General features: G+C 35.4%; 1 protein-coding gene and 1 long non-coding RNA gene across 3 annotated transcripts in view; one reads left to right on the top strand and one right to left on the bottom strand.

Moving 5' to 3' along the window:
* The window catches only part of ttll4 (tubulin tyrosine ligase-like family, member 4), a 31,282-nt gene extending 14,585 nt beyond the window's left edge, over positions 1 to 16,697 (top strand). For both annotated transcript variants that reach the window (NM_001430833.1, NM_001104938.2), the window contains 13 exon segments: positions 5,061 to 5,137; positions 5,283 to 5,477; positions 5,559 to 5,641; positions 5,724 to 5,852; positions 7,756 to 7,878; positions 8,049 to 8,147; positions 8,243 to 8,377; positions 10,193 to 10,330; positions 10,660 to 10,756; positions 11,170 to 11,380; positions 11,475 to 11,545; positions 15,870 to 15,919; positions 16,015 to 16,697. In NM_001430833.1, the coding sequence (NP_001417762.1) occupies positions 5,061 to 5,137; positions 5,283 to 5,477; positions 5,559 to 5,641; positions 5,724 to 5,852; positions 7,756 to 7,878; positions 8,049 to 8,147; positions 8,243 to 8,377; positions 10,193 to 10,330; positions 10,660 to 10,756; positions 11,170 to 11,380; positions 11,475 to 11,545; positions 15,870 to 15,919; positions 16,015 to 16,192 (1,586 nt within the window). In that variant the 3' untranslated portion in view covers positions 16,193 to 16,697.
* LOC141376085 (uncharacterized) lies at positions 303 to 7,628 on the bottom strand. The gene is made up of 3 exons (XR_012385226.1): positions 4,864 to 7,628; positions 3,341 to 4,796; positions 303 to 2,438 (listed from the first exon to the last, which is right to left on the bottom strand). It is a non-coding gene; the product is annotated as an uncharacterized lncRNA (long non-coding RNA).
* Positions 16,698 to 20,196: the final 3,499 nt, after the last annotated feature.

The following is a 20,196-nucleotide window of genomic DNA, read 5'->3' as shown; positions in this document are numbered from 1 at the left end:
CGGGATGAAATAAACCGGGTACTTTGCTGGCTTGCTGCCAACCATATAGGCGAGCTCGATTCGTTCATTAATTAAATTAAAACATGAGGAAATGCAAGTTTTCAGACCTCTGGCTATAGGACTCAAGATTTAAATACTGGCCAAGGCCTGTAGCCACGAGGCTTATAGCCACGTCTGCAAGAAGACGATTATATTGACGCTATATTGGTTCATATCAGCTGTCAATCATTCAAGGCTTTCTGCTGTCAGATGACAGGAAGCTTTTGTGATCATGGGAAACGCAAACGTCTGAAGAGTGAAAAGTACACAGGTTTGCAAATCCTACCTAAAGTTAGAAAAAATGGCACAGATGACAGCAATTATGTTGATCCGGAGAAGGTCCCTGAATCTCGATGCGTTGCATTCACTGCGTGTTCAGCGCAAATGTCTGCTAAATGTGAAATCTAACACTGTACACATCATCGCCAAAAAAAGCTTGCCTAAGTTTACTAAGTTTTTCTAAGTTTACACTGAAACTGCGGCTCATGAAAAAGAACTGTATTGCGCCGGTGGTCATCGTGAGAATCCTGCTTTGTCCCGGTCATATATTGGGTCGACTGACTCACCTGCTTTATTCTACAAACACAGAAAAATAAAAATCTGCGCACAATGAGACTGAGCATTTAAAATGACACAAATCCAAACCAGAACTTTCAAAGAGTGGCAGAAGCGAGACTTTTCTTACTTTCTTTTGTCATTTTTTTCTTGTTTTAGATTATTTTTCTATTTAATTAATGATGGCTGCTTTGCAGCTTTCAGTCTTGAATTAAATGATTTATTATAATGTTTTGTTTGTTTTGTAGCAGAAATATTATTTATTAAATTGACATGCATATAAAAACAATAGTGCAAAATAAATATTTATTACTGCAATGCTTTAATTTTGTTTGATGCAAACCATACGTTTATTTGTCATTACATAACGGTCAGACTTTTTATAGCAGGTAACTGTCATTCAAGGCAGCATGATAATGAGAAATGTAATTCACTATTGACATCATTGTCATCATTAATATTTTATAATTATAAGATATTCATTTTGAAATTATTGCACAAATAATAATAAGTCATCACAGCATTAGTTAGATGGTTGTTTCTGTTTTTTTTAGTCCTAATTTAATGTTGTTTTCAAATACAAGAAATCCCTTAATATACAATTTGCAGTGGTGCTTATTAATTTATGGTGGGTGCTGCATAATTTTTTTTGGTGGTTCTAAATATTTAAAGTTGGGAGCACCGGTGCTACCAAGTAAAAAAGTCCATTTTGAGCCCTGACACAGAATCTATCGGAACTGTTCAGCACGGTTGTCTAACTGTGTTAAGAATTCTGGGCCGTGAACGGTTTGTAAATGTGTCCGCTCCAGGCTTAGTGGAGAAACAACCGTACCGAACTGTTAGAAGAGCGACTATTGACATTGACATATATGACATTGATTAAAAACTATAGACAAAGGCTTATAGTGACACCTTGATTGATCTCTCTGCTTTACTTAAGTGTATATGTTATCTACAATATGTTATTTAATTTGAAAAGATATTTCATTGACGCCACTACAGTTGCAGCGTGCGAGCTACCTCCATTGAAAATAACTAACTTGCGCCAACTATAGAAAAGACACGATATGCGAACAGCCCCTAAAAGGCCGCCATTATTTGCGATCTCTAACTGTAGATCTTTTTGCACAGACATGGTGGATTCACCTGAAAATTTTATTTTATTTATTTATTTTTTTTGACAAATGGATTGCGGATCTATTCCTTGGCGATTGATGGGTCCTTCACTGGGCATTTCCCCTTAGCATAGAGACTTTCCAAAGACATCTGTTTCTCACTTATTTTGCTGCTTGTGGGATAAATTTGGGTGCTCAGGTTTTTTAAAATAAAAGATTTTACTTAAACTAAAAGATCACTCAGACTCTGAAAAATAAATTAAATGGCCGATTGGTTATATTTTGAAAAAAAAAACATTATTAAAAAAAATCTGCTACACATCAATTAATTTGTTAATAAAGAATGAGAGCATACATCACATTTAAGTTGCCTGAAAATATTTTCATATTATTAGATTTTTAAGTATCTATAATTTGTTGTGCTTATGCTAGAGGTCTGCTTTAGTTCTTAAATTTGTACACTAAACAAATACCTTCGTCCACAAACCCATCATTCATAAAGTTAGTTTTAGTTCACCCAAAATTGAAAATTGTTACTAATTTCTCATCTTGATGTCATTTCCAATTCTTTTTTTTTTCTTTTCTTTTTTTTTTTATTTAACCAGAGAGCTCTTGAATTTAATCTAAAAAAATCTTATTTTGTGTTCTGAAGATTAAAAAATACCTTGGGATTGTAATGATTTTAACGGAAGTTTTATTTTTGTGTGAACTAACACTTTTAAAAGATACCTGACCCAGGACAGTCGTAATAAATTTAGACCAGACTTGACCATTTATTTTCAAACTTATTTTCGAACATAGACCACATGTGTGCATAGCCTGCAGCCCCATGCCAGTATGGAAAAACCAATGCTGACTTGTTTGGCCACTGCTTTATTACTTTTATTTGTTTATTTATTTAGTTACTTTATAATACCTGCCTGATAGATGGATGTTATTTTGGAGTTTTACTCTTAAATATGAATCTTAGTAAAATTCTAAAACTCTACAAGTGGTTTGGAAAAATAAACATTATAGCTTGATTAAATTGAAATCACATGAATATGCTAGTGTTGTCTACAGCACTATTTACCCCATCTCTGGTGAAGGATTTCTGCACACAAAATAGAAATAACCTTTATGAATATGCAGTGTTATGAAGCGTCTAGTTTTCCTGAGCAATACTGTAACTAAGAGGTCTGTTTGCAGCATTGCTTTCCTATGTGCATTTCTCAGAAGTGCACTTAACATGTGCAAGCAGATGCATTCCAAAGTTCTAAAAACTGCTACTGCTATTACATCCTATTACTTTTTGTGTCTGATTAGAACCTTTTGGCAAAAGCACATTTGTTTTGAATTACCCAAGACCACTAATGATACTATGGTGCTGTATGTGTTACACATCCACTTCCTCACAAATACCACGTTTCAATATTATTTATTTATTTATTAATAAGGTTGGGAAAGGTTTAAGTTAGGGGTGTCCAAACTTGGTTCTGGAGGGCCGGTGTCCTGCAAAGTTTAGATCCAACCCCATCAGACACACCTGGGTTAGCTAATCAAGCTCTTAATAGGCTTTCTAGAAACATTCATGCAAATGTGTTGAAGCAAGTTGGAGCTAAAATCTGCAGCACATCTCGGCCCTCCAGGACCAAGTTTGGACACCCCAGGGTTTAAGTAAATTGCAATAGTGTTGTTATTTAGCTGTGTTTGTAGAATTTATTTTTTCATCCCAGCTCTACAGTTCGGTACCACTTCGGAATTGTTAGGAATGTAGCTGTAGTATTCTCATGACAGTCTCTGTTGTCCCATAATAGTAATAATATCATGCTCTTTATGATATTATTACTTCAGTATGATAATGTTACTTCAGTATGATTTTTATGTTGTATGTCATTATTATGCAGACCAAGGTTATTATAGTAAACGAAAACTAACAAAAAAATGAAAACTAAAATATAAAATAATTGTCGTTAACTGAACTAAAAAAAAAAAACGAGAGTTGTTTTTAAAAACTACAACTAACTGAAACTGTATTGTGTACATGCAAAACTGACTGAAACTAATGTAAATTATGGCAAAAACCTCCTTTTTCATATTTGTAAATGTATTTAATACATAATCTTACTGTAAGGCTTTTAAAAGTAAATCTATGTACTCCGTGCTGCAGGTGTTTGACCCGTACGGCACCTCAAAGTCTGTAATCCTGCTGCCACTCGCCAGATCAGTCAGTCCTCGCTGTTGCTCCTGCGACAAAAACAACGAGTGGACATGACAGCAGCATGGTGACAGCATTACAGGCACTTAAAACTATTACGTTAACATGTTTTTGCCCAATAATGAGTTTTATCTCTGTATCGCGATCACGAATGAATCTTTTTAAATGGATGTTCTAAGTGAACTGGTTGAACTAGTTTACCTAATCGAATCATTTGAAGCGATTTGCATCTCCAGCAAGCACTTATCCACAAACCCCTTACTTTTTTAACAAGCCTAATAATCACCTCTGACTCAAAATAATTCAATATATACTCTTATTCAGTTATTTGAACAGTACTAAGATCAAAATTGAGAAGCGGTGAACCTGTAATACTGCACATGCGTGATTCAGTGAACCAAACACAAATCGTTCATGACAGCCTCCTGTGACTAAACTAAACGTGAACAGCTGCACCGCGGGTAAACAGAGGGCTTAAATGAGAGGATCTGGTGAAAAAATGTTTAAGTTTATTTCCTAACAGAAAATAGTAATGGAATTTAAATAAGTGAATCATGCTTCAGTTGGGTTGCAAAACTTCACTCTAAGATATTTTTCAGATCATGGTAATGTTTTAACTGACTGAAATTACTATTGCTGACTACATAATGTTGAGTCCTAACATCAGCGTTAAATATCTGAACTTCCCATCACTACTGTATATGTAACCTCAGAGCAGCCTTGCACACATATTGTTCTTAAATCTTGTGGGCTGTTGTATTTGAATTTGAGGATGGGTATAGTATTGGTAGATGGTAGTGGTCTTGTGTCCTCTGAATACATGTTTCAAAAAAAGTGTGGCTAAGTTTTATTATACAATATTTATTCTATTGATTTTTGAATCTTGAAACCTAACAAATATCCTTATTTAGAAAAAAAAAAAACTAAAACTAATACTGAAACTAATAAAAACTAAACTAAAACTAAGCAATTTCAAAATATAGAAACTAATAAAAACTAGTTAATCTGAAAACTGAATTTGAAAACAAAAAGTAGAATAGAAAATAGAAACTAAAACTAATAAAAAATCCAAATCTATTATAACCTTGATGCAGACAAAAGTTAGTGTATTCCATCTTTCAGTTATCATGGTTGTCCCTTTTCTCCCCCATTAGAGAGTCATGATTGGCTGGGCTGCTGGGGTCACCATATGAAGTCACCAGGGTTCAAGGCCATTCGAGAGTTTCAGAAGGTAAGATTGGTATCCATCAATCTGATTCCGCATATTTGAAGGTCTGGAAAATTGCCAAATTGCTGGTGAAATTTTAATACCTTTCATAATTGCCTAAAACTTCCTGTCAGTCGAGTATTAACAAGTATGCGTTTCTGTTTGGCAGCTGAACCACTTTCCAGGCTCCTTTCAGATCGGCCGGAAGGACAGACTTTGGAGGAACCTGTCCAAGATGCAGGCACGCTTTGGCAAAAGAGAATTTGGCTTCTTCCCACGCTCCTTCATTCTCCCACAGGATATCAAGCTGCTGAGGAAAGCCTGGGATGATGGAGGCAGCAAGCAGAAGTGGATCGTCAAACCGGTACCATTGCAATAATAAAGTTGTTGTGAAATTACTCTCTTAAATTCTTGTCATTGACATGCTGCCGTTTCTCACTTTCAGCCAGCGTCTGCTCGTGGAATTGGCATTCAAGTCATTCACAAGTGGAGCCAGATGCCACGCAAGAGACCGCTGCTGGTGCAGAAGTGAGTTGGAAGACCGTGCATCATATTTCATTGATGAGAGAAGTTTCTTAACTGTTAAATGTTGTGGCCTGTGTTTCCTTAGATATCTTCACAAGCCCTACCTCATCAGTGGGAATAAGTTTGATCTGCGCATCTATGTGTATGTGACTTCTTATGACCCACTCTGTATTTACATCTTTAACGATGGACTGGTCCGTTTTGCAAGCTGCAAGTGAGTCTATCATTTTACTAAAGGCATTAAAAACACTTTTCTTTAGCAGTACTGGATCCAGAAATATTTTCACTATTTATGACTTTAAGAAAGTCTTAGTTGAAGTGTTACAAGCTATGAAACAAAACATTCAGATACAAGGTGAATAAAAAAATTACAAACTATGAAAATCAGACTAGGACTTAAGAGCTTTAATGAGGAAAAGAACTCCAAATTCATGTTTTGTGCATTTCAAGCATTGTGAAGACAAATTAAAATGGAGAAAAATAGAAATATTACTATCATTATAGGTTGTTTTATCAACATGATATGGAAAAATCTACACATCTACAAATATTGAAGTATTTTGTGGCTGATTTCATTACAGCATTCAGATGTTTCATGGGAGAATAAAAAGTTATGCAGTTGTTTTAAGAATAAGTTTAACTTCTACTTTGTCACCTCACCTTGAGTTCACATTTAAAAAAGGTTTATGATTTTTGCATATGATACACTACCTGACAAAAGTCTTGTCACCTATCCAAGTTTTAGGAACAACAAATAATAACTTGATTTCTAGTTGATCATTTGGTATCAGAAGTGGCTTATGTGAAAGGCAAAGGCCTCTACATTACGCCTACTTTACAAAAATAAAATATGATCATGCCTTGATTTTTAATTATTTAATCAGGACGGTAAGGTCTGACTTTACTTAGACAAAAGTCTTGTCATTTAACAGAAATAAGGGACAGTATAGAATATAAAGTCATGGTGCAGTGGGTAAGGAGTTAATATTGTGTATGACTCCCATGGGCTTGGAGGACTGCATCCATATATATCTGCAATGACTCAAACAACTTTTTAATAAAGTCATCTTGAATGGCAAAGAAAGTGTTCTTGCAGGACTCCCATCAAGATTCTTTTGATTCATCTTCAATGCCTCCATCTTACCCCAGACATGCTTAATAATGTTCATGACTGGTGACTGGGCTGGCCATGTGGATGTGGATACTGAAGTATGAGAAGGAACGCTATCCTGCTGAAGAATTTGCCCTCTCTTGTGGTTTGTAATGTAACGGGCAGCACAAATGTTTATACCTTATATAACTTTATACCTCAGGCTGTTGATGTTGCCATCCACTCTGCAGATCTCTTGAATACCCTCATACTGAATGTAACCCCCAAACCCATGATTTTTCCTTCACCAAACTTGAACATTGAACATTTCTGTGAGAATCCTGGATCCATGCAGGTTCCAATTGGTCCTTTGCAGTATTCGTGATGATGGGGATGCAGTTTAACAGATGATTTATCAGAAAAATCTACCATCTTCCATTTCCAAATGATCAACTAGAAGTCAAGTTATTATTTGTTGCTATTACAACTGGGGCTGACGACAAGACATCGGGTTGTGTAGTTTGTCGAGATAAGTTCATGTTGAGAAAGAAATTACTTATCCTCAATTTTTCCCTAACTGGTTTGAGTTTCTTTCATCTTATAGATTTACTGTAAAATGTTGGGAAAAAAAAGCCTCTGACTTCTATAGTATGTTTTGTTTCTGCTATGGATGTCAATGGTTGCTTTTTCCCAAACATTCTTTAGAATATCATATTATATTAAACAAATCCATAAAAGTTGAGACTCAATTGAGCGTGAGGAAAGGGCGAGGATATTTTGATTTTTGGAAAATTATCACTTTAAATATTTACTGCAAAATGTTGTATGGTGACAGATAATGCAAACAGATAGGTCTCTTTTTTAAAATGCCATTAGATAAAATGTTTAAAATTTAGATTTGAAAAAAAATCTAATAATAAAAATTAAAATCCTGTAGAGAAAGTAAATTGTTTTTATTTTCAGACCATAACTGTTGTGCTTCATTGCGAAGATTTAGTTCATTTAAACTGCTTTTTCTTTGACACAGATACTCTTCTTCTATGAAGACTCTCAACAACAAGTTTATGCACCTTACAAACTACAGTGTAAATAAGAAGAACTCTGAGTATCAGAGCAACAGTGATGATAAGGCCTGTCAGGGCCATAAATGGTAAGAATAGACAGATACTGCTCCTGAATTCAGGGCGAGTCTGATCTGCACTAGTAAGATATAAGTGTCTTATGGCTAATCAGTGGCTATGGCCTCATGGCAAGGCCAAATATTAGAAATGGCCTCATAACCATTGTATAGTCTAATGAAAGTGCCTTTATTTAACACAGGGCCTTGAAGGCATTGTGGCAGTACTTGGGCTCTCAGGGGATCAATACCACACTCATCTGGGAGAAGATCAAAGATATGGTTATCAAAACCATCATTGCGTAGGTGTCGAGTTCTGCATTTGCAATTCGTCTATGTATCTGCAAAAATTTATTGTTCTTTTAAACTGAAGCTGTTTTCTCTTGTACCATTTCAGGTCGGACCCATATGTGAACTCGCTGGTGAAGATGCATGTGCGTTCTCCCTATAGCTGCCATGAGCTGTTTGGCTTTGACATCATGTTGGATGAAAATCTGAAGCCGTGGGTGCTGGAGGTGAACATCTCTCCCAGGTACAACAGAGAGAAAACCTTACAGTTGAACCTCACTAACTTACCTCACTTCTAAAACATTTTACTAACACCTTGGAAATGACACTGAGCTAGGGTGTTTTAAAGTATCAAAAGCCAATAAATTAAATTAGAAAAATTTTAAGGCCATTAAAGGTATTTTAAAAAGTCTTAAATGCTATTTCATAAGGTATTCAATTTTTTACTACCTTATTGTAGTGTATGAAATTAAGAAAATCCTGCTAGATTTTTGTTTACTGTAGTAACTAAGACAACACCCTTATTCCTGCAGTTCTATAGACGCCACCTGCTGGATTAGCATTTATATTCATTATATGAGTATTGTCTTAGCTTAGGACATGCATGTCCAAACTCGGTCCTGAAGGGCCGGTGTCCTGCAAAGTTGAGTTCTAACCCTAATCAGACACACCTGGGCTTGCTAATCAAGCTCTTTCTAGGCTTTCTAGAAACGTTCTTGCAAGTGTGTTGAGGCAAGTTGGAGCTAAAATCTGCAGGACACATTCTGTCAACATTTTGATATAAAATATATAGCTTCAAACGATAGAATACATTACAAACATGGAAATTAAAATAACTTTTAGCCTATTAAAATCAATGGCCTATAAAGAAATCAACTCTATTTCCCTGTTTATTCACTGGGTTTAAATATTGAATAAAGTTATAAAAGTTATTTAGTGAATATCTTATTTTGATCCGCTCTTTTGTTTGATAACAGAGGTGTCACTTTAAGTCTTCACTGATCTGTAATGAAAGCTTTCAAACACTTTCGTAACTGTTCATGCTCATTTAAGACAAAATTATTTCTGTTTTAAATAAAACACCCCAGGACAGACATGTTTACATATTAAGTGTATTTGTCTGTTTAAACAAACACCCAAATCCAAAAGTATCCACTTTCGCTCCTCTTCAAATTGCATGTACAGAAGCTGATCAGTGCATTAGTCAGCACCAATACATGAATGGACTGATTGAGAGGTTGCATAGCTTTAATGGAAAGGGAGTGAATGCAGCTATGTTAATATAATTTCAACATGCTTTTAAGTCTAAAAGCGAAAGCATAATTCTTTTGAACAGCTCTTGCAATTGTCACATTTGTGATCAGCTCTTTGATGCTACTTTCACTTTTCATAGATTAAAAATGCAGGAAAACACTTAAACGGGATGATAGCGGGATAGAATGGCAAAATACAGGAGAATCCCTGCAAAAAGGGGAGAAATGACAGATATGGTTTAGGATAAGTTACAATCAGTAATTATTCAATATACTATAAGTTAAAATGTAGACAATGTTACTGGTTGAAACAAATTACCAATGAGTTCATGCATGGGATGCGCACTCCGGAATCTTGCCGGAAGTAGTAAGTCATCCGGGTACTTCTCGCATACTGATTTTCGAATTCTATGAATTCGGACATACTACTCGGCTCGCATACTGATTTTGGCGTACTATATATTATGGAAGTATGCAGTTTTGGACGCAGCCATTGTATGGAAAGAGTCTTAAATGTCCTAAAAGGTATCAAATTTCACTCTCTGATTCTTGCACACACCTTGTGGACTACATTAAATAACTCCAACACTAGTCTTGACACATTTGTCAAGTAATATAAATTGTACTAATTTTAGTCCCACACTATCAGTATCTATACATTCAAGATAAGTCCTCATAAATGCACTAAACCTGAAGAGTTTTCCCATTAAAAAAGTTTTAGTATAAGAAAATGTATTTTACAAAACTGCTGTGTTCCACAGAATAACAAATATCATTTTTATAATGTCTTCTCTGTCTGTGTCTAGCTTGCATTCAAACACACCGCTGGATGTGAGCATTAAGGGTCAGATGATACGAGATCTGCTGAACCTCGCTGGCTTTGTGTTGCCGTTGAGAGATGACTTTGCACCATCTGGTTCCAGTGCCAGCAGCTCCACCAGCAGGTCAGTTCTGGTATTGCATTGTATGTTTATGTTCCTGGATTTTTATGTAAGCCTGAAAGACACTGTAATGCATAAAAAAGACCATAAATATTATCAGGAACATGACAGTTATGACAGTTATATGACAGTTATATTATTTTTAGTTATTATATTATTTGAAAAGAATTATTTAAAGACGTATTTAAAAGGGTTACAGTGCAACACCAAAGTACTAATTAATATTCATTTGTAATGTTTATATCCTTCAAATCACTACCTTTTAACCCAATTGGTAAATGATTTCTGTTTGCTTGACTGAAGTCTTTGTTTTGTTTTTGTTTTTTGTCCAGTTTATGTGGCGGGGTGCGAGAGAAATGGCGACCAGACATTTCACCTGATGAGAAAGTAAAGAGGGCCTTTTACCTGAGCCAGCGCTTTGGAGACCAGGTACTCAAACATTCTTAAAGTGTTAGTTCACCCAAATATGAACATTTCCTCACTGTTTACTCACACTTAAGTGCTTCTAAATGATTTTGATTGTCTTCTTTTGAACATAAAACAAGGTATTATGAAGAAATGACATCAACAGTAGGAACGAAAATCCTATGGAAGTCAATAGCTGTTTTTTCCAGCATACGTCAATTAGTTTATTTTACTTGTTTTGTTCAATAGACAATCAAAACTCAAACAGGTTTGTAAGAAATTGAGGATGAGTAAATGATGACAGAATACAATTTTTTGTTTGAACTGAATCACTTTAAGTCATGCAAAAAATATTGTCCACTCATCATTTTTGATAATACTACTGACTGTTTTTCAGTACCGGATACAATTAAGTGAACTGTGTTTTGTGTGTGTAGGATTTCTGTGCCACAGTCCTGGATGTGCTGACACCTGACGATGTGCGTGTGCTGGCAGAGAGTGAGGACGAGTTGAGTCGTAAAGGAGATTTTGAACGTGTTTTTCCCTCTCATGCTTCCTCCCGGTACCTCCGCTTCTTTGAGCAACCGCGCTACCTCAACATCCTCCTCAACCAGTGGGAACAAAAATACTGGCTCAGCAGGAGCAAAGGTGTGTGTGTGTGTGTGACTGCATAGGACAATGCTGTGATCTGCTCTTCTATGACTATGACTGCTCTTTTTGACTATTTTCATACTTCATTTAGGCATCAATCTACTGAGGGATTTGTGTGAGAAGAGGGTGCACTTGGGAAACCTGGCAGAATCTGTTCATCACGTAAGTAACAAACTTTAGTTAGTAGCTTTAGATAAACATTTAGATGAATGCAAAGTAAATAACTAAAACTGACAGAAGCTGTTTCCAACCACCTATTTTTAATGGCATTTTGGACATGCACAGAAAAGATGCGCATAAACTACGATGAAAACACTTATCGAATAAATTCTAGTATGCTCATTTAAAAAAGTCATGTGATTTGTTATGAGAGATCATATGATGATAAAAGTGTGTATGAATGGACAAACCAGCAGGCTGAGCACATCGTAAAACATCTGAAATGTTGTTTTGGTCATTCTAAAACACCTTAACCGTATTAGTGTTATGGTGTCACCTCATCAGTATTAGTGTTATTATATTAGTAATTACCTCCGGGACTGTCAAGAGCATCTGTGGTCTGCATCTTATGGTTTCAAACACCAACAAGCGTTTATTGAGTGTCGGCATCGTCTTCTGTGTTGCAAGTAATTCATTAAAGGGCCATGAAACCCCCTCGTTTTAGCAGGGTGTTTTCACACCTCTACTTTGGAAAAAGTCAGAAAAGTGGGCGTGTCCAGCTTTGTTTAGGGGGAAGTGTCAGAGGAAGAAAAGAGGCTTGGTGTGGGAGTGTCTATTTGGGCGCGCTGAATTTCAGAGTCAAAACACAACCACAGCGGACAATGTGACTGTGTTTACATGGACATCTGTAGTCGAATTATTTGCCAAATTATTAAATGGTGGACTTAAACTACAGTTTGGCTCTTTCATTCAGGGAATTCATTCATGTCCCTCCCGATAAACGAGATATTTGATTCGAGGAACTGCTCTAAGCATGTATTTTTCATGCAATGTTTGATACCGCACGGCGAATGAGAGAAAAAAAAGACTCAGCATTTACCGGAAACTTAGATGCACACGGCAGGTAGTGTCAGAAAGCCGCGTGTGTTATTCCGGTCACAAAATCCAACACGAGGTTATAGTTTGGTTGTAACTGTTAGTGCTAACTTGTTTACACTCGGTGCAATAGTTTGTTTGATACGATTAAAATACAACTGAATAAACAAAGAGCACTGGTCGCTCACTTACCAAATCAGACAGGACAATCACCAGCAACTAGAGCTGCGTCTTTATTTAGAGGAGACTACAAGCGAATCCGGATCTCAGCGTTTGCAGATTAGAACAGCTCTCAGGTAAACAATAATCCTCCTTAGACACGCAAGGTATTGTTGTCGAGCGTCGCGTACACTGTTAATCCACACGTGACGCCAGCTGCACTCTCACAGAGAGAAAATGAAAACAAAACTTAACTGCAGCAAACTATAAAAGCAACACTTCACGCTTGTTTTGCCAACACAAAGTGGCATCTCTGCCGTCTACACTCTGACAGTAATGAATATTAATGAAGTTGCACAATAGAGCACACTGATTGGTTTGAACCAAGCCTTACTCTTGCATTAATGCAGCACACTGTAAGACGTAATAAGACACACTCTGGCACAGACGCCCAGTCTGCACGCTGGAATACAGGCTATTATGTCATGGCCGTGACGCAGCTTCAAAAATTCGTTTCAAACCGGAAGTACGAATTTGCTTGAAATAACGCAAAAACAACCAATTTACACTTTTTAGTGAAATATAGGTGTCCTAATAGTGTTTTTAGCAGTGTGGGACACATATACGACTGTCAACAGCTCAAAAAAGGTGTTTTGGTGTTTCGTGACCCTTTAAATGAAAAGATTCCCAAAGCTTCTCCTACTACAGCTAAATTAGTTTTTACTGTTGATATTTGGTGCCAGTTAATCAGGAAGTTTGCTTTGTTCACTCGTTAGATGGAAACGCTGCTTTATTTATAAGTCTCTTATGCGATATTCTAGTTTTGCCCGCAAATTCAATTTGCATTTTTGGATGGAAACATAGCTACTGTAATTCACATTTAATATTAGCTATATAGACAAAATGTAAAAAAAACATATATAGGGAAAAATATTTTTGTTGTATTTTTGCTAAGTGTGACAGTATAACCGCTCTGACCGCCCTGGCGACAACGCTCTCTGCCTTCAGCTCCTGCGGCGAGAGCGTCAAAACTCGCTACATTGATCTCATATTTAAAGGAGCCGTTGCATCATATCAGTTACATTCCTGCATAAAACATGTTTCTAGCGTGAAAATGTTGCGCACTTCTTATCAAATTCATACAACAATGGAAGATCAAGTTGCGTGTGGCTTTGCTCTATTTATCCAATATGTGTCCATATGTCTGAAATATCCTGAAGCAGCAGTACTGTTTTGTACTGTCACATCGCGTGAGATTCCCGCTTTAAGATAAATATATAACATTAATGAACATCAGTAACTCGCCAGTAACTTATTTAATGCATGTTCCTGTAGGAAAAAATTTTCAATAATTGGAAATCCGGCGACCGCAATAATCAAACCCTTGGGAACAACTGTGGTCGGAACCAAAGTTCACAGGTCTGTGTTCTCTGAACTGCTATCAAGCGATGGACGTCTTCATTCTGATTGCTTGCCGCCGAACCGCGTCATAGCTCGTTACCATAAAGTTGACTTCATTTCAACTCTCCTCGACGCTCACGCCGGCGAAGACGCGCCGCGCTGCTCCTCGCCGCCTATCGCCGCCGGCTCTCATTGAAAATGAATGACTTCCGGCTACTTTGACGCTCTCGCCGCTTTCGGTGTGAACGTACGGTAAGTATGACAAAATATATATAAAAAACAAGTAGTCTCTAAACAAAATGTTCAATGGAGTATAACATTTGTGTTAAGTGTGGTTTCATCAGTAGAAAAGTATAAATAAGTGGTGGAATAAATAAATAAGTGTGTGTATATGTATTTATATTCCTTGAAATTTTGCAATTTTAATCAATTTCCTTTTGTAGGAAAACTTATGGAAGATAATATATAAACAATTTTACATCTTTAAAGTGATGGTTCACCCTATAATAAGAATTAACTCACCCTCAAGTGATTTCAAACCTTTTTTTCTTCTAATGAACACAAGGATATTTTGAAGAAAGCTGAATACCTGTAACTATTGACATCTATAGTAGGAATAACAAATACTTTGGAAGTCAGTCGTAACAAGTTTTCAATATTTTTCTAAATATCTTCTTTTGTGTTTAACAATTTGTGAAGTTAAGAGTGGGTGAATGATGACAGAATTTCCAGTTTAGGGTGAACTATCCGATTAATAGTACTAATAAATTTAAATAATCATAATTTTTTTTTTTTAAATTTGATTAAAGAGATACGCTGCTAATAATTCAAATTTTTGGTATCTGACATGCAAATGTAAAATATGGGCCTCATATCTTACTTCCTTTTTTTATTCTTTTCGACTGCAATTTAGGAAAATTCTTTATTTTTAATCTTGTTTATCCGATATTATGCACTATTAGTAAGGAAAATAACTATTCTTAATGCTAATGCTATAAATTTTGTAAATTCCATAGTATCTCTGTGCGATGTTAGCAAAAGAAACCTATCATGATATTTAAACAGAATCGAAATTGAAATATCGTTCATATCACGATTTTGTCGTAGACAGACTGAATCTGTGTTTACAGTGTGGATCTGAAAAAAAAAAATTCTGATCTTTATCTGTATCTCTAAAACAGACATTAAATAAAATAAAAATCACCTTGTAAATCTGTAACACATTGTCTCTAGAACAGACCTATGGCAAAACAAATGTGTGTGTGTCACGTAACAAGAACTGAGCAATCAACTTTATACTTTGTATGGAATATACACATTTCGGTTCCCTCAGACAAACACAAGACACCCGAACACCAAGTGCTTTTTAATTCTCTCAACACTTGAAACTTGTATCAGAGCTGCCGCAGTGTTTTATTAGTTTGTCATCCTCTGAAAAAACGGTTTATAGCCACTGAGCAATGACAATGGAGCGACTGCAAAGCACGTTGAAAATGTTGAAGGAAGCGACGCGTTCCACATGCGTTCCACACGATTTTAGACACAATATATGACGGACTTACCAATTATCTGGTTCTTCCATACATAAGCCTTTCTGTATCCAAAGTAACCTAATGCCATACCACAGATTTAGACTTTTTTTGGCACCAAGTCCTGTGCTAAACTCATCATCCCTGTATACGCAGGCTATTCAGTCTCCTGTTCTTGGGCCTGTTTAGGCACGCTGCGTTATGATTTGTTCAAATAGCATACTGCGGGAAAATCATACTGTAATGTCCAAATTGCGATTTCGATAAGATTTCAATTAATCCCATAGCCCTGTTCCATAGTAAAATATTTGATTTTTAAACTATTTTGTTTATTTCCTGTATGCTTCTGCTTTTATTCACAGTGGTCTTCCAAATCATATCACGGACACAGATCTCAGCTGACTAGATCTGGGTATGGGCACGCACACAAAACCCTCCCACATTGATCCATAAGACATTTTCATGTACAAGATGTGAGCTGATCCTCCTTTTCTTTCTTTCCCTCAGTGTTCTTGTCAGTCAGAGATCTGACGCCGAAGATGAAGACCTGTCTGATCGCGAACTTCAGTCGGTCACCATGAGTCTTCCAGACATGAGTTTACTGAGTACTGTCAGCCTGAGCCCCAGTCCAACCTCCAGCTCCAGCCTGGCCAGCGACACCCTGCACTCTCATGATGACCTTTGACCTCGACCCAGATAAACCTAGACATTCAGAGCTTCCAAGGCGTGTGTATTCATGCCACATCTCAAGAGTTGAGCATTTCTGCCTTCAAGACCAGAAAGCAGATCTAACAGATTAACTGGCCAGATGAATGGGCGTTAAAACCCATATTTTGAACAAGGATTTTGTTGCCAGACCACACTGCGGTGTGTATTCACAGCACATGTGGGTGGTAGAAGTTCTATTTGCTTCCTGTTTGGGGTTTCAATTGTGTTATGCTATGAGCCTATTGATACTTCTGCTTTGTTTACATCACATGTCTGTGTACAGTACAGGCATCTGTTGGGCTGATTATTTTTAACGTGTGGAATGAAATGTAAAGTTTGCAAAAAAATCAATATTGTAAAAAAAAAAAAAAAGAAAATAAAAAGTCACTGTCTCATGTCTGTTAATGACATCTGCATGCCCTTCTCCATGGAGACAACATGCTCAGGTTCAAGTTTTTAAATTAAAGTTGTTGTTTGAAATACGGGCGTGTCATTCTTTCATGCATCTTATTGGGTCCTCAAATGTGTGGAGAATATTAGGACACTTGTTCTTGTGATTATTTTCAGAATATAACAACTGTTTAATGCAACAAGTACTTGGCTGACTGGAATTTCAACTGCATGGGTGGATTACAGGAATAGTCTCAAAGAGGCAGATTCACTACTTGAGTAGTGTGTTTGGTCACGACTAAACACTGACAGCGGGTTTACTTCTCATTAATGTTGCTCCTACTGTTACTCTAAAATCAACAGCTGTTCTTAAAGTCACAATATTTACGTATGATGTTTTTTATTCAAATTAGGTTACCTCTTGACTTGATGATGTACTTATATGTTCTCAGATGTTTAGAATAGTTAAGTAAATTTAACTAGTGCTAAGAGCCGTGTCCTGTGTCGTCATGCTAATAAAAAGCAGGGAAAGACCAGAGATGCATATTATAACATAATCCTAAAATGTATTTAGTATGATAAAACACAGCACTTTCTTTCCCAGGTGATCATGCGCGGAAGAATTGAATGCACTAGACTGGATGTTAAAATCTCTGCTGCTTTCGTGCTGCTTGCACTCGTCGCTCATCAGCAATTGTTTTCTGCACTTTAATGGCTTTCAGCTTTACTCTGCTTTATACTGCCATGACCATAAGATTAGAATACTTTATCCAATCCATGAACATGATTTCTGCCGGAGTCCTGTGTAGGATGTAATGAAGATGACAACTCCTATGATTCCACACTCAGTCATGGGGTCATCAAACTATGCCTTTTGTTGTAAAAATGTTTGTTGGAAATACTCTCTAGCTGCAAAATGACATACTGTGTCTTTAATCTGAGGTCCAGGGACCTTAGACTTCCAAAAATGATCACTTAAGATGATTTAAAATAAAGTAAAAAATGTAAATTATCGTTTCAGGATTGGTTTATGGCTTCTTTTAAAAGCATCCCATAGTCTTGAGAAGAATTTCCAAAATTGTTGTTTATCTAGCCTTTATGGAAAAATCATGCAATATCTTTGGTTAAAATAATGGCATGCTTGAATCTCTTAAAAAGCTTTGGTATTCCTTAAATATATATATATATATATATATATATATATATATATATATATATATATATATATATATATATATATATATATATATATACATATATATATATATATACATACATATACATATATATATATATACATATATATATATATATATATATATATATATATATATATATATATATATATATATATATATATATACAGTTGAAGTCAGAATTATTAGCCCCCTTTTGATTTTTTTTCTTTTTTGACAGCAAGGAAATTTTTTCAGTATGTCTGATAATATTTTTTCTTCTAAAAAAAAAAGTCTTATTTGTTTTATTTCAGCTAGAATAAAAGCAGTTTTGAATTTTTTTAAAACAGTTTTTGGGACAAAATTATTAGCCCCTTTAAGCTATTTTTTTTCGATAGTGTACAGAACAAACCATCGTTATAGAATAACTTGCCTAATTACTCTAATCTGCCTACTTCAACTTATTAACCTAGTTAAGCCTTTAAATGTCAATTTTTGTGGTATAGAAGTGTCTTGAAAAATGTCAAGTAAAATATGATGTACTGTCATCATGGCAAAGATAAAAAAAATCAGTTTTTAGAAATAGGTTTTAAAACTATTATGCTTAGAAATGTGCTGAAACAATCTTCCCTCCATCAAACAGAAATTGGGGGAAAAATAAACAGGAGGGCTAATAATTTGACTTTAACTGTGTGTGTGTGTGTGTGTGTGTGTGTGTATATACATATATATATATATATATATATATATATATATATATATGTGTGTATATATACATACATATATATATATATATATATATACATATATATATTGTCTCACAGCAAGAAGGTTGCTGGGTCAGTTGGCGTTTCTGTGTGGAGTTTGCATGTTCTCCCCGTGTTGGCATGGGTTTCCTCCAGGTGCTCCGGTCCAAAGAATGTTTGTATAGGTGAATTGGGTAAGCTAAATTGTCTGTAGTGTATGTGTGTGTACATTTGCTGCGTAAAAAAATTTCTTTTATTTTTTTATTAATTTTTATTTTTAGCTGCATTTTTGTTGTTTGTTTTAGGAGTATAAGTTTGCGAATAACCCACTTCCACTTCTTATTATGCATATGATATTTTCATAGCATTAAATATAGCTGAATACAAGTTTTTCGCTTTTCAAAACATTATTCTTAAAAAAAAGTCAAGTATAAAAATATCAATAGCTCATCCTAGTTTTCTAATAATATCATTCTCTAAAAATTTTCTAAATAATGTTTTGTTATTGGAACAAAGTCGCACAATGGAAAGGTAACATGTTTAATTCAAATGTTACCAACAAATTAACTCAGAGTAAAAAGTTAGAGCAGTCGGGACGGATTTCGCGGGAAATTACGTATAGGCAGTCGCATTTGAGGGTGACACGCCATATCCACATACAAATAAGGTAAATCACATTCCTGTGTGGCGTGGTTGTGTGTGAGGCTAAAAGTTCTCACTAGCTAGAAGTAATTAATTTATCTGGGACCACTCAAAGCAGCACATTTATGGGAAAACACCAGCTGTAACAAAACTAAGCAGTTTACAAGCACAATGAAGCGCAATGCGGCCTTATTACCTAAAATTAAAAAAGCAGTATCCGATTCCGAGCCTACAATTGCTTTGTTGTCATTGATTAATGAAGATATTTTTCTGAACTAATGGTAACCGTTAGTCTGAGATCTTTTAATTTTAGGGTAAAAAGCTATCACAATTCCCATTTTGCAAACATCTTGGTTTTCCATTTTTTTTCAAAAATATGTTTATACTTCGTTATTTACGTTACATTTTTTGCTTAATTAATTAATTTGGTTTTTGGCAGGTCCATAAGTATATATATATTTATAACTTGTGAAATTATCCCTGTAAAAACCTTAAGATTATAGATAGGCCTAATGAATAAAAAAAAGTACAATTTGCTTTTAGTGCCGCAGAATTGGAGATTTTATAAGTAGAGGAAATATTTTTTTTTTAAAACAGGCTATATGTGTTAAGATAAGAGTATCAGAGCAATAATAAATTGCAATAAAGAGCAATAATTGCAATAAAGAGCAATAATAAATTGCTGAGCAATAATAAAATTCTGTGCCGCAGAATTGGAGATTTTATAAGTAGAGGAAATAAAATTTTTAGAAAACAGGCTATATGTGCAATTTATCAGTTACTATCTTAAGGTTTTAATTAAATTGTGTTTATAAAGCTTTTTTATTTTCTTCCGTACTGAGCCATAAATATTCATATACATGTAAATATTCATACTTCAGCTGCTCTTCCATACAACAAACTGCACAGATTTACTCATCTTGTATTCTCACAGAGAGATATATCCCTACAGAATTCACCTTATATATACAGCGTTTTTGTTATTTACAAAAGTTTTGCGTGTATACACAGCCACAAGTGTTTTTCTC

This window comes from Danio rerio, chromosome 9 (assembly GCF_049306965.1).
Source record: "Danio rerio strain Tuebingen ecotype United States chromosome 9, GRCz12tu, whole genome shotgun sequence".
Lineage (NCBI taxonomy): Eukaryota > Metazoa > Chordata > Actinopteri > Cypriniformes > Danionidae > Danio > Danio rerio.
This window is presented reverse-complemented; position numbering and strand designations above follow the sequence as displayed.